General features: G+C 41.1%; 1 protein-coding gene across 1 annotated transcript; it reads right to left on the bottom strand.

Annotated features, from left to right (window-relative positions):
• Positions 1-592: 592 nt before the first annotated feature.
• CGAS (cyclic GMP-AMP synthase) lies at positions 593-24,763 on the bottom strand. The gene is made up of 5 exons (XM_002690020.7): positions 23,958-24,763; positions 17,838-18,057; positions 12,272-12,514; positions 4,436-4,538; positions 593-2,531 (listed from the first exon to the last, which is right to left on the bottom strand). The coding sequence occupies exons 1-5, from the start codon at positions 24,579-24,581 to the stop codon at positions 2,180-2,182; spliced, it is 1,542 nt and encodes a 513-aa protein (XP_002690066.3). The 5' UTR covers positions 24,582-24,763; the 3' UTR covers positions 593-2,179.
• Positions 24,764-26,294: the final 1,531 nt, after the last annotated feature.

Consider the following 26,294-nt stretch of genomic DNA (forward strand, 5'->3'; position numbering starts at 1 on the left):
TGGTTTAAGTTGAGTTCTATCTTCCAGTGACTTATCAAACCTAAGAATGATTTGGAGAACCTCCTCAAGCTGCAATTGGTGTCAGGACTGGTCTCAGGGGAACAGTCTTCCCCCTAACTATACAGTTGTTTAAACTGACCTAACACTCTTCAGTGATTCCCCTCCCTTTGAATATGGGTGGAAATAGTGACTTGCTTTCAACCAATTATGTGGTAATGGTTATGAGATACACACGATTACATGTTCGCTGTTAGGTGAAATAAGACTGTTGCACCCTCTTGCTGGAGTTTTTCCCTCCCTTGCCAGCAGTGAACTGCTGACATGCTGGGGGCTGCCAATGCTGGCCGGTTCACACGGCAGGGAACTGAAGGCAGTTTCTAGCAGCTGAGGACAATCTCTGGCCAACAGTCAACAAGAAATTGAAGTCTTCAGTCTTACAACCATAAGAAACTGAATTCTCTGGGGAAGCCTCAGATAAGACTGCAACCCCACTTACACCTTGACTGAAGTCTTGTGAGATGTTGTGTAGACCCATCCCAGAAGCCTGTCCCAGAGAAATGGTGAGATAATAAATGTGTATTGTTCAAGCCACTAATTTCATGGTAAGTTTAATGCAACAGTAGAAAACCAATATAGCCCAACTCCACCATCATTGTTACACATAAGCACTCGGACTGTTACCCTATCTTCTCCATATAACTAATCATAATTCTGATAAAATTAATAGCCAGTAGTTATAATATTACTTTGACTTCATAAATACAGCTGAGCAATATTCTCAAACTAAACTATGATTAATTTTCTTTTCTTGGACACAATTTTTCCTGGAGTTAAAAGAAGCTTGGATTTTTTTGTTTGCCCGATTTTCTATTTATTTATCATACTATTTTCTATTTATTTATCACTGAAACTCTTCTCCAAATGTCCAATGATTAGTATGTTCAAACACATTTGGTTGTTAAACAAGATACATAAAATTGCACATAAAGACTGATAAGTTCAAGAAGTAAATTTTAAAACCTCACTCACAAAAAGACACAAAAAATATAGACAATCCACACAGAAGTTAATCGTTACATGAGAATGACAACAAAATAAAATGATGATGAGAAAACAATAAAACAGCCAATAAGAAAATGTGCAAAATACATGAATAGAAAAAAGTTAACAAGCAGCAGCTCCCTCAAGTTGAATGCTGAGTAGAGGAGAGAGGGTAACATTTTCATACTCTTTCAGTTTTGTACCATATGTGTATTATTGCTTTTTCAGAAATACATATAAAATATTACTGAAAGTAAAAGAAAATAAGTTATGTTTTATATTTAGCCATGTAGTAAAGTATCCTATATTTTTCTATAAAAGATAATCAATTTCCCAAGACATGCAGAACCGATTTTTTCATTTCCCTCTTACCTATCCTATCACATAGGACAGGACACTACTTCCAAATATATTCATATGTTCAATAAAATCTACCCCGTTCATAGAGGCAATGATCATTTCTAACATTGTCCCTTGCCACCTTCCACACATTTGTGCTAGGTCAGGAGTGCTGTTCAGTAAGTGCTTGATGAATTTAATTGAGGTGATCTGTATTTTGTCCTTTTCACCCCACTCTGATAAAGCTTTTATACTTTAAATACTTCTTTGTTTTTAAAAGATTTACTTATTTATTTATTGATGGCTGGGTCTTTGTTGCTGCATGAGGGCTTTGTCTAGTTGCAGAGAATGAGAGCTATTCTCTAGCAGTTTGAGGACCTTTCACTGTAGTGACTTCTCTTGTTACGGAGCACAGGCTCCACAGGCTCTAGCGGGTACTGTAGCACATGGGCTCAGCAGTTGCGACTTGCAGGCTCCAGAGCTCAGGCTCAGTAGTGGTGACACGTGGTGAGTTGCCCCGGGACATGTGGGATCTTCTCAGAGCAAAGATCAAACTCATGTCCTCTGCATTGGCAGGTAGATTCTTAACCATTGGACCACCAGGGAGACCCTTAAATACTCCTTTGCTTCTATTAAATAATCTCTTTTCTAGGATAATCCATCCTTTTATATTGATTAGACTTGATGAAGACAAACTGATGGCTGAATAATTATATTCATTTTAGTCAATCACTGTTGTGATACATTTCAATTATTATAAAGTCACTCTAATTCTTGGGTTCTTCTTAAAAATAAAATTTCAAAACTCATCAAAAACCGGAAATCCATTGTTTTGCTCATATTCAATTTGCTTTGACAGAAATTCTTTACTTGGCTTGCCAATTTCGTCTCGAGAGAAGAGATTGACATCAGGAATGAAATAGTGCTCAAGGTGTTCTGTCTTGAGACACTGAAGAAAGTATGTCACACAGTTATCAAAGCAGAGCTCCAGGTCTTTGTAGAGCCACCAACTGTCATGCGGGTTCTGGGTACAGACATGAAGGAAGGCAGTCTTCACATGATAAGAACAGAACTTATCCAGTCCCCTTTGCTTTCCAAACTTTTTTTTCAGTTGTTCTAAAAGGTATTTCATCAGCTTTAAACACTCTTTCCTGTTGAATAGAAAACAGAAGCATTTATTTTTATTTCTTTACAACCTTTTTCATTCCACAAACAACTTCAGGCATCTTACAGGAAAAACATACAAAGATGTAGTAAACAATACAGATATATAATACATTTTTTATAAAGACACAAAAAACAATAAAGGTATGTATGTGTGCGTGCGTGCTCAGTCACTTCAGTCCTGTAGGACTCTTTCTGACCCTATTTACTGTACCCCGCAAGGCTCCTCTGTCCATGGGATTCTCCAGGCAAGAATACTGGAGTGGGTTGCCATGCCCTCCCCAGGGGATCTTCCCAACCCAGGGATTGAACCCACATCTCCTGCATTGCAGGTGGACTCTTTATGCTGAGCTACTAGGGAAGCCCAAAGATATGTATAAATAATATAATTATTATATTATATTATAAAACCTAATTATTTTTTCAAATACATACTTTAAAAGTTTCAAAAACATATTTTCTCCTTCCCTCTTCCCCATTCATAGCTTAAGTTTTTATTCTATTAGGATTAATTCAACTACATGAAAACTAACAGATATTTTACATTATTCATCCAGTTTAGTATTTAGAAAAATCTTGTTTTAATTTTTATAAAATCATTGTCTTATTTTGATTTAGATTAATCATTCAGTTATTTTGGTAGCTGACAAAACTTAATGTTTATAAAATTATTAAGCCTTATCAACAATAGACTTTTCTTAATGCTTGCTTCAAAGCCTGCATGTGAAGCCTTAAAGAACCCTCTGTGCCCACACTTTGGGTATCCTTGGTTTAACCTTTTAACTTCTGTGATCCTTATTCTATTCAGCTTTGAAAGTGAAAGTGAAAGTGACAGTCGCTCAGTCATGTCCGACTCTTTGCAACTCCATGGACTATACTCAGTCCATGGAATTCTCTAGGCCAGAATACTGGAGTGGGTAGCCTTTCCCTGCCCCAGGGGATCTTTCCAACCCAGGGATCGAACCCAGGTCTCCTACATTGCATGTGGATTCTTTACCAGCTGAGCCACAAGGGAAGCCCAAGAATACCGGAGTGGGTAGCCTGTCCCTTCTCCAGCAGATCTTCCGGACCCAGGAATCAAACTGGGCTCTCCTGCATTGCAAGCAGATTCTTTACCAACTGAGCTATCAGGAAAGCCCAACTTGAGAAACTGAAATGAATGATTCTTTTCAAAACTCAGTTCTTTATGGTATGTATGCTAATCAAGAAAAATAATTACCCACATCTTAGTGCTGTTTCAAACTTGGCTTGTCATTCCCTGGCCTTCCTCATAGCTAAACCATCTCAAAGCAAGCACCAGCACCCAATAAGAGTGGTCCTTTGGTCTCTTCCCATTATTGCAACATTATTATTCATTGCCTTGAACCAACCAGAACGTTAAGGCAAACCCAACTGTCATGGCTAGTATTCACACCCTCCACTCTTTCCTCCTCTCAGACGTCCATAGCATCCAGGCTCAGGTCTATGCTCCCCAGCAGTCCCTTTTTTTTTTAAGATTATTTTTTTAATATGGACCATTTTTAAAGTCTTTATCAAATTTTGTTACAATTCTGCTTCTGTTTTATGTTTTAGTTTTTGTGCCTCAAGGCACACGGGAATCTTAGCTTCCCGACCAGGGATTGATCCCGTACCCTCTGCACTGGAAGCTGAAGCCTTAACCATGGGCCACCAGGGAGGTCCCAGCATTGCTTCTAACAACATTCTTTCCTTAGTCCCTTGGACCTGGCGTCCTTGGTTTCATGTTTACACTCCAATACCCCTGATCAATCCAGCCATGTGCTGCCCCCAGGACTCAACCCAGCAGTGGTAATCTTCAGGTTTCAACTATGGAGTCAGCAAAGAACTAAGCATTCTATTGGTATGTCTGTCATTTACAAAATAAGGAGGTTACCTGCAACATTTTACTCCTTCAGTTTCACAGCATGTTTTAGTTTGTCCATGATTTGTCAAAATGGCCTTTTCAATGTGAGAGAAGGACAGCCGCCATGTTTCTTCTTAATATCCAAAAGAAAAACATAAAAGCACTTTACCAAAAGCATCCAGTAACAAATATTTAAGTGATTTCCTTCATTAAAATATAATTCTGAAAAATTTCTAGGAGGAGACAGACCAAAAGAAGTGAACGGATAAATAATGTGCTTACATATTAAAACAAGTGATTTGACCAAGCAAACAATGGGCCAAGATAGAGAACAATTAGGGGAAGAAGTCAGAGCTTAATATAGTGAGCTATGGTAAGATCTATTGCTTTTTATGTGTTGCTAAATTCTGTTTGCTGATGTTTTGTCTCTATATTGTTTATTCTTTTATACTATCCTTGCAAAGTTTTAGTATTTATGCAAAATGAATCAGGGAACATTTCCTTTTTTTCTATTTTTGGAATTTTACGTAATAGAATGATTTCCCCTGTCTCCCCAAGTTTTACCATGGATAGCTCTGACCCATCCTATCACTGTTGAGTTTTAATACCAGGCATTGGTTTTAAAAGTCAATCAATTCATTTTAAAAGTCAATCAACACAACCTGTAGCATTAACAGAACAGGGGAGAAACATATGACCAACTCAACAGATGCAGAAAATGCAGCCAATAAAATTTAATATTCATTCATCGTTTAAACACCTTTCAGTAATTTAAATGCAAATGGAACCTTGATCTGATGATAGCAATATGATAATCTAACATAAAAAGTTGAAGTTTTTTCTTTGAAAACAGGAATGTAGGCTGCTATCCTCATTCCGTTTGACATGCAATAGCTATCGTAGCAGGCACAGTAAGAGAAGGAAAAATAGGGTGATAGCACTGGAAAGAGAAAAACAAAGCCATCATTTCTGATCAATGATATAATCGTGTGTATAGAAAATACAAAAGAAACATAATGACAGGTATGTGTGAGTTCCATATATTCTTCAGTCTACTTATCTGTTTTACAATTTTTCATAATGTTACAACTGCCTATGAGTAAATCTGATAAAAGATATACAAAATTTCTGTGGAGAACATTCTAAAACTTCACTGAAAAGTATTAGAGGCAATCCAAATAAACAGAGATGTGCACCTGCACATGAATTAAAGACTCATTATTATAAATACATCACATCTCCCCAAATTCATCTGCAGATTCAATGCTCTCACAATCAAAACTCCAGAAAAAAATGTTTGTGGAACTTGACAATACCAACATTTTTATAAAAATAACAAAGGGTCAAGAATATCTAAAATGCTCTTGAAGAAGGACAGAGTGGGAAAGCAACTATTGAGACTTATAAAGTGACATTATGTATGACATAATGGTATATAGCCCATGGACAGACAAAGATTTTGGGGGGACAGAAAAAAGCATATAATACATACATAATATACAGATAATAAATATATGGAAAAGGTGGCACAGAGAGAGGTGTGCTCACTGCTGCTATATAAATCCATTTACAACAATCCATTCATGCCATTCTGGAAAAGGCAAACTCTGCAGAGATGGTAAACAGATCAGTGGTTGCCAGAGATTTGAGATGGGGAAGGTTGAGTAAGTAGAGGGACTTTTCAGGGAAGTGAAAACATTATGTAATTATAGATAATGATGCAATGCATTTGTCAAAACCAATAGGACTTCATGGCATGAAGAGTGAACCTTAACATACACAAACTGTTAAAAAAAGTCATTTAAGATGGTCAAGGGATCTCAGGAAGGAATGCACACTGTGAAAAGGGGCTCTAACTGTATCACAAACATATGACACAACCTCCCTGAAGGGGCTGGGGGCAAAAGGTGTTGACTGAAGTTGCTTTGGAAACAGGGTCTGTAAGACTGAAGGTGAAAGGAACGGTACATGTGCCCCGTGCACACAGGGGAATGGGTTTGCAATTCTGAAGCGCTCATATGTGTGGGTGGGAACTGAACAAGGAACGATGGGCTAGGTGGGTGGCAGATGGTAGGAGCCAGGTTTCTCACTGTTGGAATGAAAGGTTACAGATAGCAAGGAGGGAGGGCAAGATGACCCACGTGGTAACGGATTACAGTTAGAGGCATCAGCATGAACTCATGTACCACTTGATACAAATACAGGTGGTGAGCTGTGCATATCCTGGGGATAGTATACATACACTTATTTCCTTGCTCCCCTAGCTGAAAGGGATGACACCCTAGCAGCAGAACACACATAGCACCCAGATCACACTTCTACAGTTCTAGTATACATTCTACAATAAAATGATCCAGAAAGTTCCTTGGAGAAATGGCTGATTCTAGGACTGAAGCAGGAATTACGCAAGATGAGCCTGGAGCATCTTGTAGTGCCAGAAAGTGAATGAGTACTGAAAAATAAAAACCAAAAAAACCACAATTATGGGACATATGTCCAAAGGATACAGGAGCCAACTGCAAGAGCTCCTGAAGACCAAAGCTAGAACAATTTAGGCAACAAAATGAAAGCAGTATTGAATTATAGCCCAAAATATGAGACAAATACCCATGAGTCCATACTGATATGGTTTAAGTAAACAGATTAGAGAGAAGAGATAAATCTCCCATGCAGAAGAATTCTGAATAATTTGTGTAAATACTCTGCTCTTAAAGAGGTGAGCTTAAGTGTGAGCTGTGCACAGTGACTTCCTTCCAAAACGCACAGTATGAAAAGGGGGGAAAGAGAAGATCTTAACAGGGAAGAAACCTGGCAAACACTCCCTGAGCCAGGAGATTAAGGTCCACACCAGCAGTGTTAAGTCAGGCCCACGATGTACCATTGACGCAATGTTATGAGAACGGCACTTCATTTCTGTAGTCCTCCTCCCCCAAACCCAGAACTGCAATCTAATCACAAGAAAAACATGAGACACATGCCAAATGAGGGCTGTTCCACAAAATATCTGACTGGTACTCTTCAAAACTGTCAAGGTCACCAAAAACAAAGATTGAGAAACTGTCACAGTCAAGAGGAAACTAAGGAGACATGACGACTATATGGAACGTAGCATCCTACATGGGCTCCTGGAACAGAAGGAGGACATCAGGTAGAAACTAAGGAAATCTAAGTAACAGGACTACATTAATATTGGTTCATTAATTGTGACAAATGTGTCATATTAATGTAAGATGCTAAAATGGAAAATTGGTTATGTGGTATATAGGAATTCTCTATACTATCTTTGTACTTTTTTGGCAAATCTTAAACTATTCTAAAATTAAAAGTTTATTTTAAATAACGACATTGAGGTATCATTTCTCCCTTTTTTGAGTTATTGGCAAACATTCCAAAGTTTAATGAGTTCTGTTGATGAAGCTGAGGGTGAACTGGGTACTTTCCTACACGCAGCTGTTGGGAATGCAAATTGGTAATTCTGTATGGAGGTTACTTTGGCAATACTAGCAAAATTAGATATGGATTTACTATTCCTTGACAAACTGCAAAAATAGACTGTAAAAAGGAATGGGTGCTCAAAAAAACCCTTGGTGGGGTTTTTGAAAAGGTACACATACCTCAATGTTCACAGCCGCATTGTTCACAATTGTCAAGATATGAAAGTAACCCAAGTGTCCATCAACAGATGAATGGATAAAGCAGCTGTGGTATATATACAGTGGAATACTACTCAGTCATTAAAAACAAGAATGAAATTTTGCCATCTGCAGCAACATGGACAGACTTGAAGGGCATTATGCGAAATGAAATAAGTCAGACAGAGAAAGACAAAAACACTCTATGACATGATTTTATACATGGAACTTAAAAAAATAAACTAGTGAAAATAACAATAAGATTCACAGATAAAAGACAATAAATGAGTGGTTACCAGTGGAGGGGGCAATACAGGGGTGAGGAAGTGGGAAAGACAAACTACTGGGCATAAGACTACAAGGATGTATCATCATACAACACAGGAAATATATAGCTAATATTTTGCAATAATTCTCAATAGAAAGTAACCTTTAAAAAGAGCATAAAAATTTTGTTAAAAGAAGAAATGAGTGCTGGTCTTCCATGGTAGCTCAGTGATAAAGAATCCGCCTGGCAACAAAGGATCGGCAGTAGACACAGGTTAGGTCCCTGATCTGGGAAGATCTCACAGGCCTTGGAGAAACTAAGCCCGTGCACCATAACTATACAGCCTGTGCCCCAGAGCCTGGAGGCCACGACCACTGAAGCCTGTGTACCACAAGAGAGCTGCCGCAACAAGAAGTCTGCGCACCACAGCTAGAGAGGAGCCCCCAGCTCTCCACAACCAGAGAAAAGGCTAAGGAGCAATGAAGACCCAACATAGCCAAAAGAAAGTAAATACATAGAAGTATTTTAAAAAACAAAAAAAGGAATGAGTGCTATCTCTATATAGAGCTATGGCGTGATAGCCAAGATATTAAGTAAAAATAGAAAAAATGTACTCATTATCTTAAAAAGGGGGTTGCATATAAATATATATACATACGCATATATATTACAGACAAAAAATGCTTGTACTTTTTAAAAACGAAAGGTAAACCCAAAACAATTAATGGATTTCCAATCGGGAAAGGAGAGAAGAGGGTAGAAGAAACATACAGGGAAGCTGTGTTTCCCTAAGAATACTTTTCTCTGTAGCTTTGACTTTGAGACCATATGAATGCTTTATAAATTTAAAAAACAAAACTAAATCAACATTTAAAATCCAATGTCTAAAATTAGAAACAATAATGAAAATGAATTTTAAGCATGCTGAGTTGGTTAGCTTAACCCACCAGGCTTCAGTAGCTGCAGAACATGAGCTCGGTAGTTGCTGCTCCAGGTCTTAGAGCTCAGGCTCAGTAGTTTGTGGTGCCTGGGCTTAGCTGCCCTGTGGCATGTGGGATCTTCCTGTACCAGGGATCAAACCCATGTCCCCTGCACTGGCAGGTGGATTCTTAACCACTGTACTACCAGGGATGCCCGAGAAAAATGTTATTTTAAAACAAGTTGTGGAATTAGCTAGAATACTTTACCCATAAACATGTCAGCATGATTTTCGGAGGTCAGTATTTATCTGTGTGTGTTTGATACTTAAGGTAAGATTTGCAAACAGTGAAACACACAAATCTTAAATATTGCATTTGATGAGTTTTGACAAATGACTATACCTGTGTAATTTAAGCCGTATCTGGAGTTAAAAAGTTATCATCACTCCAGAAAGTTCTCTTGTGCCCCTGCCTAATCAATCCAGTCACCTCAGGCAACCCATGTTCTAATTAAAAATAAAAAACTGTAGATAAATCTCGCCTGTTCTCAAATGTAATATAATTGAGCTTATACAGTACGGACCTTTCGTTTGTTTTCTTTCACCTGTCTTAATGTTTTTAAGACCCTCTTTTATCAGTAGTTCATTGATTTCTGTTGCTGAGTAGTATTCTAGTTTATAAACATTATATCCATTATCTTTTGATGGACTTCTGGGCTATTTACAGATTTTGGCTGTTATGTATATTCTTGTATAAATGTGTTATGGACTTCATGTTGGATTAGGGAAGACATATGTTTTACTGTATAAGAAACTGCCAGACTGTTTTTCAAAGTGATTGTACCATTTAACACTTCCATCAACAGTGTATGGATTATTCTTTTTAAATAAAGCTTTTCATGTTCATTGACTGGAATATCAGAACTGAAATTGATGAATAACTTTTTTGCATTTAAATGAATTTAAAATGTAGGCAGACAATTTAGATATTTGAGAACGCTGCAGTTTTACTGATTTTTTTTTCTATTTTAGCATTCTTTGCATACATTTTGACATGAGGTATTGATAAATGTGATGAAATGTATAGTCCTTGCCATGCTCATTAAGTATCATTGTGAAAATGATCTTTAATGCAAAGAAATATCTTCTAGTTTTATTTTATACATAATGATACTTGTATTTAGTTGATGTTCAATCTCTTTTGTTAGATAAAGTCAACTATGGATGATTACCAGTTTGAAGGAATTTGTATTTTAATGTTTGTACATTTTAGTGTAATAAAAACTATTATGTTTCAAGTCTTAAGGTCAGAAAATAAACTTAATATTTTGATTGTCTTTTTATCTTAACAAAAAGAACTGCAAATAAAGTTTATACTTTTAAAAAATAATTATATTCTTGGTAACAACACCTGTATTATTATTTTGATAACAATTTTTTTTCATTTTTTGATAATATCAAAATCATTATTTTTGATTCAAAAAAGATTGAAATTTTTGATAAAAAAATCAAAGTATATATTTTAAAATATACCTGTGACCAGGATATTTTTAATAAGATATTTGAAAAGAAAAAAGCTAATATAGGTGTAATACATACCTATCTATTGATAATACAAGTTATTTTCATTGCCCCTCTTAGCCACTCAGATACACACAGACATAGCCACAGGGTTTTGCCTAAATATGAATAATCTGAAATGAGGAGAGATGGAGACCAGCCAAGGGTGCCAGAGCAGAGGTCAGCTGAGTGCCTGACCGCCTCCACTTTTATCTTAGGCATGGATATGAGGAACTATCTAACCACACTGGCCTTTGTATAGCCACATGGCCACTGAAGCATGCTTCCTCATCTCTAGGCTGATGGGTCTCCCAGTCACCCCCAAGGTAGTTGGCCAAGGGCCACAAAGAGAGCAGTATGGGTCCTGTTGAAATTTCTGTATCACATGCAATGAGGGTTTCTTGGGATAGCCCTGCTAGAAACTGTACACCCTTCTCCAGAAAGTTATATTCCTTTCACAAAATCATGATACATGTAATTCCTTCTTATAAACAACTTTTCTTACAGAAAATGACTCCTACATATATGCAATATAAAGTTATGAGGTGTGTCCACAAAACAAGCCATCAAACTAAGCATGATGGACGATTTCTTGGATATGTTCATTTGTTATCTGATCTCATCTGTTATCAGATAACTTGGCTTCTTTTGTTATCTGTCCTCCAATTTCCTTGGAGTCCAGCAGTAGTAGGTGCTAAAAGTCCTTTATAATTTATGAGAGAAAAAGAAAATAATCGGTGAATTTTTTTTCTACCTCAGAAGATATCACCATTATTCAGCTTCACCTGTAGACTATCTCAGCCCAGTCTTCACAACTTGAATGTTACCCAAGACCACCACCTGAAAACCTGTCCTGACCCAGAAGGCCACGGTACACAGGTGAGGAGACCCAACCAGTGGGCAGAATCGCAGCTGAGGCTGCAAGGAAGTTCTGCCAGCGGCATGGGGAGCAGTAGAAGCAGACAGAGGAGAGAGGAATGAGGCTGGAGTGACAGCTGAGGCTCTGGTGATAACATCAGGAATACACAGCTGCCATTAACTCAACTAGGGATTCTACAAGCACTGCCTCATTTTTATCTTCCCAGAATCTTTCAAGTAGTTTTGATTAACCCACATATGCAGATGACCAAAACAGGTTTAGAGGGGCTTGATAACTAGCTCCAGATCACACACCTAATGAGGGAAGAAGCCTCAGGATTCAAATCCAGGGCAGTCAGATTGCAAGGCCAGTCCTGCTTTTCTTTACTAGCAAGAAACAAACAAAAACAACATTCAAACGCAGGCTAGTAAACATTTTAAAGCTGAGTATTCGATATTACTATTAAAATTATGCCCTTTGCAATTCCATCTCTCACCAAACTCCCGTCTTAGCCCAATGGTTCTTGAAATGCCAACAGCACCAGTTGATCTTTCACTGCCCTAGAATGTAACATTAACGACTCTTTTATCTATGGATATCTTTACGTAAAGCTTCATAATCAAGATACCTTGGAAAAGACTTCCTTCCTTTGCGTGCTTGGGTACCAGGTAAAATGGCTGTCGTTTTAGATTGTCCTTAACTTTTGTTCCAAGCCAGTTACTGATGGGCAGGCCTTTCTGGGTGCTAGCAGGCCAGCTGCTTTTTGACTCCAAAGCCAGGATTATATCCACAGATATTTCTCTAGGTTTTCTAATCAGAAGTGTTACAGCAGGGCTCCCTCTTTTCTTCCTCTCCATAATGACATCAGTATCTGTTTAAAGATATAATAAGGAAGAAAGGGCTTATCAATCCATTTTTCTCTGACAACACAGGAAAAATAATTATAATTGGAGACCTGTAAATACTAACTGTAAGACAAAAATTAGTTCTAAAGAAGAAAATGACCCCACAAGGCAGTGTTTTACTCATTTAACCAGTATTGATTGATACCCCTCATGCAGTGGGGTATCATCAAGATTCTGTTTCATATATAAAACAAGGAGCCCCCAAGGATTGTGGGATCTGGGAGTGCTGTGATTAAATTTTCATTTCAATTTGTGTTTGGCAGTTGGAGGAAGGCCTGCATATGAGGTCGGATGAGCAGCACGAAGGAGAGACGTGATTTAGAAGACCTCACCAGGAAGTCCCTAGCAGTCCAGTGGCTGGGACTCTGAGCTGATGCTGTCAAGGGTGGGGGTTCAAACCCTGGTCTGGTAACTAAGATCCTACAAGCCATGTGGGGCAGCCAAATTAAAAAAAAAAAAGATCACAGCAACAGACCAACTCAGAGGGCAGAGGCCTGTCGTACAGAGAGGCAGTGAGCATTAAGACACAGGGAGCAACTGTCATTCACTGTAGCATGATTCACAACAGCCAAGATATGGAGACAATCCACTGACAGATGAATAAGTAGAGACTGTGGCATATACAGACAATGGAATATGATTCAGCCGTAACAAGGAAGAAAATCCTGCCATTTGTTAACAATGTGGATGAATGTGGAAGTCATTCAGTTCAGTCACTCAGTAGTGTCCAATTCTTTGAGACCCCATGGACTGCAGCACGCCAGGCTTTCCTGTCCATCACCAACTCCCGGAGCTTACTCAAACTCACGTCCATGGAGTTAGTGATGCCATCCAACCATCTCATCCTCTGTCATCCGCTTCTCCCACCTTCAATCTTTCCCAGCATCAGGGTCTTTTCAAATGACTCAGTTCTTCACATCAGGTGGCCAAACTATTAGAGTTTCAGCTTCAGTATCAGTCCTTCCAATCAGGACTGATTTCCTTTAGGATAGACTGGTTGGATCTCCTTGCTGTCCCAGGGGCTCTCAAAAGTCTTCTCCAACACCACAGTTCAAAAGCATCAATTCTTTGGTGCTCAGCTTTCTTTATAGTCCAACTCTCACATCCATACATGACTACTGGAAAAACCATAGCTTTGACTAGATGGATTGTTGTTGGCAAGTAATGTCTCTACTTTTTAATATGCTGTCTAGGTTGGTCATAGCTTTTCTTCCAAGGAGCAAGTGTCTTTTAATTTCATGGCTGCAGTCACCATCTGCAGTGATTTTGGAGCCCAAGAAAATAAAGTCTGTCACTGTTTCCACTGTTTACCCATCTCTTTGCCATGAAGTGATGGGACCAGATGCTATAATCTGAATGTTGAGTTTTAAGCCAACATTTTCACTCTCCTCTTTCACTTTCATTGAGAGGCTCTTTATTCTTTGCTTTCTGCCATAAGTGTGGTATCTGCATATCTGAGGTTATTGATAATTCTCCCAGCAATCTTGATTTCAGCTTGTGCTTCATCCAGTCCAGCATTTCACATGATGTACTCTGCATAGAAGTTAAATAAGCACAGTGACAATATACAGCCTTTACTTACTCCTTTGCCGATTTGGAACAGTCTGTTGTTCCATATCCATTTCTAACTGGATACAGATTTGACCTGCATATAGATTTCCTAGGAGGCAGGTCAGCTGGTCTGGTATTCCCATCTCTTGAAGAATTCTCCACAATTTGCTGTGATCCACACAGTCAAAGGCTTTGGCATAGTCAATAAAGCAGAAGTAGATATTTTTCTGGAACTCCCTTGCTTTTTTGAATGTTCAGCAGATGTTGGCAATTTGATCTCTGGTTCCTCTGCCTTTACTAAATCCAGCTTGAACATTTAAGAGAGGCTGACATGGTCTAGGCTTGAGGCCTCAAGGTCTTAAAGGGATTAAGATGAAAGTATGAAAGGAAAGAAAGGAAGAGGGAGCAGAGTGAACCAGATACAAGCAAACCTTTGGGGAGGATGGACCCTTGCCCAGCCAGTGACACAGAGGGAGAGGGAGCTAGAGCCTGGGGAACAAAGCTCCACCAGAATGCTGGAGTCCCCTCCCAAGGAAGGGGCAGAGCAGGGCGAGAGACAGGAGCAGCCCCAACCCCGCCTACTTCCTATCCAGTCTCAGCGTCCTGGGCAGGCCATCTGAGTGCTTCCCATGTGTCAGTGTGTGTAATACCTGCACTGAAACCCTGCTTGTGGGAGCAGGTAACTCAGCTGTCACTCAGCCCTGTTTTCCAGGTTTGCGCATGACCCCTCCATCTCAGGAAACATGCGCACCACTCAGAAGACACTCAGGGACAGCCCTGACAGTCCAGTGGCTAAGATGCCTCGCTCCCAATGCAGAGGCTGAGAAGCACTGGAGCATCTTTGAGGAGCTACCCCATGTCCGGGCAGGGGAGAAGCCCCAGCAAGACGGTAGGAGGGGCAAAATTACATTTAGAATCAAACCCCATACCTGCCAGAGATGCTCAGAGGGCTCAAACAAACCTTGTGCACACCAGGACCCAAAGACCCCACAGAGACTGAGACAGAACTGTGTTTGAGTGTCTCCTGCGGAGGTACAGGTCAGCAGTGGAAGTCATTGTGCTAAGCAAAATGCATGACCTCATTTACACAAAGAATCTAAAAAAGTCGAATACATAGCAGCAGACTATACAACAGTGGTTACCAGTGGTGGGCAGGTGGGGAAAATGGGAAGACGTTCATCAAAGAGTACAGAGTTGCAGTTATATAGGGCGAGTAAGTCTAGAGATCTAACATACAGATCTTACAGTACTGTTAATACTGTTAATACAGTACTGTTAATACAACTGTACTGTTTATGGGCATTGTGCTAAGAGAGTAGGTTTCAGATACTCTCACTTCACACACAAAAGGCAACTCTGCGACAAGATGCTAATTAGCTTGACCGTGCTAGTCAGTTCATTATGTGTATCAAAACATCACGTTGTACACCTTGATTATGGACAATTTTTATTTAAAAAAAAAAAAAGACCCATGTATTGGAAGTGAAAGCAATAAAGAGGTTCAAATTAATAGAACTGGTAGATAAAACTGAATCTGTGAGGTAAGGGAGAAGGTAGGAGTCGGGGAGGCCATCTCGTGATGCTGGCCTGGGAAATGGTTGACGCTGAGTCTACTGTTCAACACAGAGTTGGCTGAAGGAAGAAAGACTGGACTGAGATGAACTTCATTTCATCTACACTGAGTTCTAGGTGCATGTGGGACACCCAACTGGAGATGGCCACTGGCTAGAAATTTGGGAAAGGCTTCTAGAGGAGAGATACTGGCTTTGGGGGGCGGGGTGTACAAGCAGTAGTGAAAGACCTCTCCCAGATAAGACTTTCGCAAAGGACGACAATGGGAGAGAGGACATATCTCCAAGGAGAAAATCCCACCACATACCCTCATTTTCTTTGTCACTAAATCCAGAAACCCACTTCCTTCTTACCCATGACGTCTCCTTTAGTCCTATTACCACCTAGGAGTGTCCATCCACTTTTCAGAGGCCCCCCAACACATGGTCTCTGGATCCCTTCCTTCTTACCTCGCTCCTTCCATCGCTCCCTCTCCTGCATTGGTGGCCTCCCCTCCTACCGGATCATTCCTGTCTTCACACAAAGGGGATCCAGTGTCTCTCATCCTAAAGGACACTCTCCGTTGACCCTGCATCTATGCTGCCTCCCCACTTACCCATCCTTCTTCCTTTGCAGCCAACACTTTCTAAAGAATTACCATTATGCTGTCTCTACAGCATCCTGACCCTTCTCTCTCACGTGCTGAGGACTCCACTGAAACTTCTGAGTCAAACTTACCAACAATCCCCAAAAAACAAACCGAACCAAGTGCAAACATGATCTGGACGTTAGTGCGCTGTAAACACTGAGCATTCCTGCAGAACACGCATAGTCTCCTTTTGCTCCCTCTCTTCTCTCCAGCCCCTAATGAGATCCTCTTCTTATCACTCTGCTTAATACTGCAATTTCCCCCCGGGCCATCCCCCAGCATTCCTGAACCCTCTCATTTTACTATACTTTTTCACCATAGGATTCTCTTAACTTATCCAAAGCCAAACTCTCAACTGCCTTCTTAAACTATCTTCTTCACAGAAGTCAGAGCAAATTTTTAAAAGCGTGAAGCCAATCAATCATTAATGAATGAAAGTCACTCAGTCATGTCTGACTCTTTGTGACCCCATGGACCTTGCAGTCCATGGAATTCTCTAGGCCAGAATACTAGAGTGGGTAGCCCTTGCCTTCTCCAGGGGCTCTTCCCAACCCAGGGATGAACCCAGGTCTCCCGCACTGCAGGCAGATTCTTTACCAGCTGGGCCACAAGGGAATCAATTACCCTCTAATTAAGACCTGAATTCTCAATGGAACATGGCATAAAATCTGAACTCCTTTCCAGGATCCACAAGTCCTCCTAGAATCTGGCCCATAGCCACTTTTACTTCATTTCATGTCACTCCTCCCCTTGTCCACATGGCCCTCTTTTTGCTCCTTGAGCTTATCAAGCTCTTTTCTGCCACAGGGCTTTACTCCACCACCCCCACTCTATCCCAACTGCTACCACGTCTCCCAGTTCATTCCCTTCAAAGCACACACTGTAATTTGCTTTTGCAAATTCAGGAGGGGAGTCCCGCTGATTTTACTCAACCACCTATACCCAAGGGTGCAGGCAGCTTCTCAGCAAATATTCAGTGAAGATTAAAATAGAGCCAACTGGAAATTCTCTGGTGGTCCTGTGGCTAGGACTCTGTGCTTTCACCACCAGGAGCCCAGGTTCAATCCCTGATCAGGGAACTAAGATCCCACAGGGCCACATGGTGCGGCTAAAAAAAACAAAGGCAAACAAAAGAGAGCCAATCAGCATTTAGGATGAATACCAAGAAAATGCAGTAGACGAAAATTAAGAGCAAAAGCTTGTTTCTAGAAGGTAGTTTGGGCTTCCCAGGTGGTGCTAGTGGTAAAGAATCCGCCTGCCAATGCAGGAGACATAAGAGACACGGGTTCAATCCCTGAGTCAGGAAGATCCCCTGGTGGAGGGCATGGCACCTACTCCAGTATTCTTGCCTGGAGAATCCCATGGACAGAGGAGCCTAGTGGGCTACAGTTTCTGTAGGGTCTCAAAGAGTTGGACACAACTGAAATGACTTGGCATGCATGTAGTCAACAGTCTACTGCAGGGAAATCAAAAAAGATCAGGAGAAGAAATTAGTGCATATGATTAGACCTTAAAGAATCAAAAGTCAAAGATCTTACCTTCAATATGTTTAATTTCTTCCTTAATGATTTTCCTGAATTTGAACAGCATCTTAGAAGCCGATAAGATTCCCCCTTCTAAGAACTGATCCAGAGGACTTCCTTTGGGATTTCTTTTGAATTTCACAAAGTAATGAGCACTACTGTTGCAATATTCTTCCAGCTGAATTCGGGGAACCTCCAGTGTGAACATAAGATCAAATTCATTAGGAGCAGAAATCTAAGAAACAGGAAAAATAGCACTGATTGTGTTTGCCTGTAAATATGTTCCAACCCACTACAATCTTTTTCATGAAATTTCCACTTAAAATCATACTGTGAAAAGCAAGATTCCTAATATTTATACCCACTGAGACTAGTAGAGCTGGGAAAATATTATTGGTTTCAATTTTCAGGTTCTATACTCATTTATAAAAACTATACTCATTTTTAAAAACAATTTAAAATAATATTCAAGGTTTAAAATCTGTACCAGTTTTTTTCCCTGAGTTCAAAGCTTGATAAAATTAAAGACCTTTAAGATGCCACCTTTTATGTCACAAGCTACACACTGAGCCACCCTCCTGTCACTGGTCTCAAAAATGTGTGTAGTTACTTCCTGGCTAGTTGATCAAGGCCCCTTGCCTTACAGCTGTCATCCAAATTAAGTGTTAGCTCCAAGTCACACACTAACTAAATAGTGTCTTTGAACCACAGCATTTTAAAAGCTTCAGGGTATTTCCTTGAAGTCCTGTGGTTAGGACTCCAAGTTTTTGCTGCCAAGGGCACATGTTCAGTCCCTGGTGGGGGAACTAAGATATCAAAAGCTGCACAGCATGGCTAAAAAATAAATATCATCATATATATAAAGAGCATCAAAGAATCTTCTTCATCACCACAATAATAATGATAGCAATTATAATCAATGATTACTTTCTTATATTAAAAATGCAGGGACTTCCCCAGTGGTTAAGAATCTGCCTTGCAATGCAGGGCACATGGGTTCAATCCTTGTCAGGGAATTAAGATTGCACACGCCGTGGGGCAGCTGGGCCCAAGACCTGCACCTACAGAGCCTGTGCACTCCAGTCTGTGTGCCACAACTCCACAGAAGCCCACATGCCACCGCATAAGATCCCATGTGCTGCAACTGAGACCCCATGGAGCCAAAATAAATTAAAAATAAATAATATTTTAAATGCACGAGTCTTTCACTCATTAGCGGTAAGCTTCAAATACAGCTACTGGACTGTCTTATTGAACACAATTATCTGGTGGCCGTATGTTTTTTGCCCCCCACATCAATGTGGCTAGTCCACATTGAGATGTACAGGTGCTGTGTGAACTATATCCTCTCCAAATTCATATACTGAAGCCCTAGCCCTCAATGTGACTATACTTGGGAGACAGGGCTTTTAGGAATTAATGAAGGTAATGAGATCATAAGGGGTAGGGTCTTAGTTGACAGGACTGGTGGACTTATAAGAAGTGAGATCAGTCATGTCTCTCTGAACACGTGCTGAGGAACACGGTGAGGATACAGGAACAAGGTCTGCAAAGCAGGCTGAGAGCCCTCACCAGAACCTAGCCATTTTGGTACCCCAATCATGGACTTCCAGCCTCCAGAACTGTGAGAAAATAAATGTCTGTTGTTTAAGCCTCTCAGTCTATGACATTTTGTTATGGTAGCCCAAGCTGACTAGGAGATACTACAAGGGTTAAACAAACACTTGAAGTGCCATCCATGGGAATGAAGTACAAGCCTCTGAAAATCCACTCCTCCAGAAATGGTCAAATTCAGCTTTTTCAGATCTCTGTAAATTAACCAAATGGCCTACAACAATCCAAGGAGGATTTATTCAAGAAAAATGGCTGAATCTCAGTAAGGACAGTGAGCCTTGTGGACATTCTAAATTCTACATTCTACCGCCATGCCCAGCAGCATTCCCACTTCTGATCAGAAACCTCCATCAAGAGTAGCCACGACCCTGACTTCTAACAGCAAATGCTAGGTTTGCCTGTTTGGGAACATCATATAAACTAAATCATATAGTAGGAACTCTTTACATCTGACTTCTTTCATTCATCATTGTGAGACTCATCCAGATCACTGTATCTATAGTGGCAGTTCTCATTCTTTATAGTATTCCAATCAATTAATGGAATATACCAAAATAGGTTTATTTATGTATTCTGTTGTTGAATATTGTTTCCAATTTTAACTACAAATAGTTCTGAGTTTAATTATTATAGGTATTCTGAGCATTCTTACATGTCTTTGGGTGGCCATGGGCACTCATTTCTATTGGATATACACCCAGAATAGGACTGCTGGACCATAGGATAGGCAAACCTTTAACTTTAGAAAAAAATTTTAGTTTTCAAAAGAGGAAGTACCAACTTATCCTCCCATCATCAACATAAAGGAGTTTCAGTTGCTTCACATCTTCCTCAAACTTGGAATTGTCAAAATTTTAAATTTAAAATTTAACATTTAAAATTTTAGCTCAATGAGCAAAAATTAGGTCCATGTGGACAAGAGGAAGATGACATGAAACAAAGCTGAAGAGGAGGCTATGGCCCAGATTCTGCGAGGACATGTAGATCCTGGAAAGGAGTTCAGATTTATTCCACTGTGTTCATTGAGAATGTAGGTTTTAGTTTTATATTTTTGAAAATTTACTCTGGCCTCTGTGGAGAAGATATTACAAGAAGGCAAATAAGGAGATCAGAAAGGCAAAAGTTCAGGTGAAAGATGGTGGCTTAGATGGGGGTGGGGGTGAGGTGCTGGGGACTGACAAAAAGAACATATGAACTGGCAAGCCCACAGGGATTTCTACAAGAAAATTTCCAGATTTTCACCCAGAATTTGATACTACATACAATAAAATGCATGAATGGAAATGCATCAATATGAATCCAAGTGAAAGAGTTAATGAGAAGTATCTTTTACTTCTCAAAGTAATGGAATCAATTCAGAAAGTTTGGAACCCCATTTTGAAATTCAAGTGCATGCATAAAATAAAAAATACACCAAAATAACAGTGAACAAAATAAAAAGCAATAATATTGTTCTTTTATGTGCTTTTCTGAATTTTCCAGGGAAATCAACACAGAACAGTGGCAAATACAGGAGAGGCTGAGGACAGAGGTACAGAGGGTTAGTACTGCTGTGCCATGGTCTACTGGAGGGCAGGCAGTGGGTCAACTCTAAAATGAACATGAAGACCTTTTAGAATCAATTTTTAAAAATCAATAGATGTTTTAGATAAAACAAATTTCATTGGATTTCATCAGCTTGATTTTAAAAAGGAGACTTGTGAATGGATAACAAGGAACTCTGCTCAATATAACAACCTAAATGGGAAAAGAATTTGAAAAAAAATAGATACATATATATGTATAAATGAATCATTTTGCTGTACTCCTGAATCTATCACAACACTGTTAATCAACTATACTCCAATATAAAAGTTTTTAAAAAAATAAATAAAAATGAGAGTGATTCTGACTGGACACCGCTCTCTAAATGTCTTAATTGTCCTTGAGTTCTAACTAATAACTTTCTCTTTTCCTTTGAACCATGCATAGAACTGAACAGTTTGATATTTATGTAATAAGAATCATGCTCTAGACAGATAGTCTGATATAAGTTTTGCTCATTTGGCTTTCAAGTAGCTTTAGATGAAATTATGAGTGGTCTTCAGTGTTAAAAGCATTTAAGATCTAAAACCAGGTACATACACTACATCTTCCTGTGATAAATATCACTGCATGTGTGACTGCTCAGTCCTGTTCAACCTGTTGGGACCCCGTGGTCTGTAGCCTGCCAGGCTCCTCAGTCCTTGGAATTTTCCAGGCAAGAATACTGGAGTGGGTTGCCATTTGCTACTCCAGAAGAACAGTACAAAAAAAAAAAAAAAAAGTCTTAAAAAAAAAAAAGTCTTAATGACTTGGATAACCACGATGGTGTGGTCACTAACCAGAGCCAGACATCTTGGAGAGTTAAGTCAAGTGGGCCTTAGGAGGAATTACTACAAAGCAAGCTAGTGGAGATGATGAATTCCAGCTGAGCTATTTAAAATCCTTCAAGATGATGCCGTTACAAGTGCTTCACTCAAACTGGCAGCAAATTTGGAAAACTCAGCAGTGGACACAGGACTGGAAAAGATCAGTTTTCATTTCAATTCCAAAGAAGGACAAGGCCAAAGAATGTTCAAACTATGTGCATCCATTTCACATGCTAGCAAAGTAATACTCAAGATCCTTCAAGCCAGGCTTCAGCAGTAAGTGAACCAAGAACTTCCAGATGTACAAGCTGGATTTAGAAAAAGCAGAGGAACCAGAGATCAAATTGCCAACATCTGCTGGATCACAGATAAAGCAAGAGAATTCCAGAACAACATCTACTTCTGCTTCACTGGTTATGCTAAAGCCTTTGACTGTGCGGATCACAACAAATTGTAGAAAATTCTTAAAGAGATGGGAATACAAGACCACCTTACCTGCCTCCAGAGAAATCTGTATGCAGGTCAAGAAGCAACAGTTAGAACGGAACATGGAACAACGGACTGGTTCCAAATAGGAAAAGGAGTACGTCAAGGTTGTATATTGTCACTCTGCTTAATTAACTTCTATGAAGAGTACATAATGCAGATGATAGGCTGGATGGAACTCAAGCTGGAATCAAGATTGCAGGGAGAAATATCAATAACCTCAGATATGCAGATGATATCACCATCTGGCAAATTATACCACCTAATGGCAGAAAATGAAGAGGAACTAAAGAACCTCTTCATGAAGCTGAAAGCTAAGTGAAAAGCTGGCTTAAAACTCACCATTAAGAAAACTAAGATGATGGCATCCAGTCCCATCACGTCATGGCAAATAGAAGGGGAAAACATACGAACAGTGACAGATTTTATTTTCCTGGGCTCCAAAATCACTGTGGACAGTGACTGCAGCCATGAAATTAAAAGATACTTGCTCCTTGGAAGAAGAGCTATGACCAACCTAGACAGTGTATTAAAAAGCAGAAACATCACTTTGCCAAAAAACGTCCATCTAGTCAAAGCTATGCTTTTTCAGTAGTCATGTATGGATGTGAGAGTTTGACCTTAAAGAAGGTTGGACCTGTGAAGAACTGATGCTTTCAAACTGTGGTGCTGGAGAAGACTCTTCAGAGTCCTTTGGACAGTAAAGAAATCAAACTAGTCAATCCTAAAGTAAATCAACCCTGAAAGTTCATTAGAAGGACTGATGCTAAAGCTGAAGCTCCAATACTTTGGCCACCTGGAAGAGCTGACTCATAAGAAAAGACTTATGATGGGAAAGATTGAGGGCAGGGGGAGAAGGGAGAGACAGAGGATGAGATGGTTCCACGGCATCACACAATGAATGGACAGGAGTTTGAACAGACTCCCAGAGATGGTGAAGGACAGGGAAGCCTGGTGCGCTGCAATCCATGGTGTGGCAGAGTCAGACAAACACGACTTAGTGACCGAACAAGAACTACTCCAGGGGATCTTCGCCATCCAGAGATCGAATTCAGGTCTCCCACATTGGCAGGCGGATTCTTGACCACTGTGCTAACCAGGGAAGCTCAAATAGAACTGTTCAGTTCAGTCACTCAGTCGTGTCCAACTCTTTGCGACCCCGTGGACTGCAGCACGCCAGGCCTCCCTGTCCATCACCAACTCCCGGAGTTTACTCAAACTCATGCCCATTGAGTCGGTGATGCCATCCAACCATCTCATCTTCTGTCGTCCCCTTCTCCTCCCGCCTTCAATCTTTCCCAGCATCAGGGTCTTTTCAAATGAGTCAGCTCTTCCAGGTGATCAAAGTATTGGAGTTTCAGCTTCAACAATGAACTTCAAATAGCACTGAGTCCACACCAATAAAATGAGCAGCCATATAGCGTTCCAAGTTGTGACCAATAAAAATGAGCAGCCGTATAGGGTTCAAAATGGTGTAAAACATTCTCTGACGGTGCAATTTACAATCTAAATGGAAAGCCAAAACAAATCAGCGTTTTAATGAGGTGTCACAAACCACTCAAGCATTACTTCCGAAAGGAAGTGAGGGGCGCGCAGGAGGTGGGTATTCTCCCGGGAACTGCGGAGGAGGCGCCCGGCGACTCACCTTCACTCGCTCGTAGTAGCTCCCAGTGCGGAGCAGGTCTACGCCTTTGAACTCCGACTCGCGGCTGTTCAGCCGCCGCAGCAGGTGGTCCCCCAGCCTGTTCACCACCTCCGCCGCTACGGATATCTCCTGACGGCTCAACTTCAACTTCTCCAGCACGGCCCGGGGCTTCCAGGCATCGGGCGCCTCCTCCCTTCGCCCGAGATGCGGCGAGGGGGCCCGCGGGCCGAGGCCGGGGCCTTCCGGGGGCCCGGACTGGGGTCTCCGCGCCCGAGCGGAGCTCGCGGTTCCCCGGCTGCGAGTCGAAGCCCTGGGCAGGGAGTGCCCGGGGGCCGCGGGAGGCTCTGCGTCCGCGGTCGGAGCCGCCGGGCCCTCCGCCTGGTCCTCGGCGCGGGCTGCCCGCGCGCGGACCTGCGGCTTCTCCCGAGGGTCCAGGCGGCTCTTCTCCCTCCGGGAGCCCGACGCCCCAGCGGCACCGCACCTGCGTGCGCCGGGCCGGGGGGCCTCGGGGACAGCCGCGGGCTCGCTGGGCTCCGCGGACAAGCCGCCTTCCACGCACGGCGCCGAGACCCCGGAGGCGGTTTCCGAAGCTTTCCGCGTCGCCTTTCGCCGCGGTGGGGCCATGGCTGGCGTTCTCTTGTTCCCCTGAGGGAGACCAGCTCCGGGAACTGGCGGCGCAGGAGGAGGAATCGGCAATCGCGGTAGGAAATGAAACTTAAAAATGTGGCGGGAAATGAGCGAACGCGGTGGGACGCACGCGCGGAAAACCTGACGGGGCGGGGCGGGGCGGTCACGCAGAGGCACGCCTCCGCCTCGGAAGCGCGGGCCCACGCCCGCCCAGGAGTCCGCTGGATTTCCTTGCTTCGAGCGCTGCCTTGTGGCTTGGGAACTAGGCAGAACCGAACCCAGGAAAGCGCAAAAGAGCTTCCCGAGCTTTGAAAGCGAGAGGGGTTTAATGGCGTGTCGCCCAAGAACATTTGGGAAAAAACTATCTCACATATTCGGAGAAGGCAATGGCACCCCACTCCAGTACTCTTGCCTGGAAAGTCCCATGGATGGAGGAGCCTGGTAGGCTGCAGTCCATGGGGTCGCTGAGGGTCGCTGAGGGTCGGTCACGACTGAGCGACTTCTCTTTCACTTTTCACTTTCATGCATTGGAGAAGGAAATGACAACCCACTCCAGTGTTCTTGCCTGGAGAATCCCAGGGACGGGGGAGCCTGGTGGGCTGCCGTCTATGGGGTCGCACAGAGTCGGACACGACTGAAGTGACTTAGCAGCTTAGCATCGAACATATTGAACTTGGCGGAGCAACTTTCTAAATGCAAGTTTAAGTAAAGGATTTTCTTATTAATAGTAAACATATTTTTTTAAATAGGTGGAATCATATGGATTGAATATTGAATAATAATTGGATTGAATAATATGGATTGAATATGGAATAAATATTTATTACTTAACCTTTTTTTTAAACTTATCGTTTTAAAAGCACCCACAATCAAACTGTAAAGTTCTTATTGGTGAGTTTTATCCACTGGTTCTCAAAAGCCTATCAAACATCGGCACTTATATTTTAAATAATTAATACTGCTTTGGCCGTTGTGATTCCAGAGTATTTCAATACAGGCTTTCAAGTATCGATTTCTAAAGCCAAGTCCTTTACAGAAATACATATTTGATAGAAAGTCCTAGGTTTAGCATGCCTTGGTACTTTTTTTTTTTTTAACCATTCTAACCATTTTAAGTGTACAGTTCAGGGTGAAACCATCACCACCATCAGTCTCAAGAACTCTTCATCTTGAAAAACTGAAACTCTACCCATTAAACACCCCATTCCCTCCTGCTTGCTCTGACTTCTGGAAAGCACTCTACTTTCTGTCTCTGAATCTGACCATCTAGGTTCCTTATGTAAGTGGAAACATATTTTTCCTTTCATGATGAGCTTATTCAATATAAAGTCCTCAAGGTTTATCTATGTTGTAGCAGGCCTCAGCCTTCCTTTTTAAGGCTGAATAATTTCATTGTATTATATGTATGTAGCGGGGAAGAGGACGACAGAGGATGAGATGGTTGGATGGCATCACCAACTCGATGGACATGAGTTTGAGCAAATTCCGGAGTCGGTGATGGGCAGGGAGGCCTGATGTGGTGCAGTCCATGCGGTCACAGAGTCAGACACGACTGAGCCTGAGCGACTGAACTGATATGTATGTATATAATACACATTGTTTTCCATTGATCTGTCAAGGGACAAAATGCCTTGATTACTTTTCGAAAAGGTTTCTTTGAAACCAGTATTTTGATGTATCCTTCTCTGAATTTTAAAAGATGTTTTTCTT

The sequence above is a fragment of the Bos taurus genome, chromosome 9 (assembly GCF_002263795.3).
Source record: "Bos taurus isolate L1 Dominette 01449 registration number 42190680 breed Hereford chromosome 9, ARS-UCD2.0, whole genome shotgun sequence".
In the NCBI taxonomy this organism is placed as follows: Eukaryota; Metazoa; Chordata; class Mammalia; order Artiodactyla; family Bovidae; genus Bos; species Bos taurus.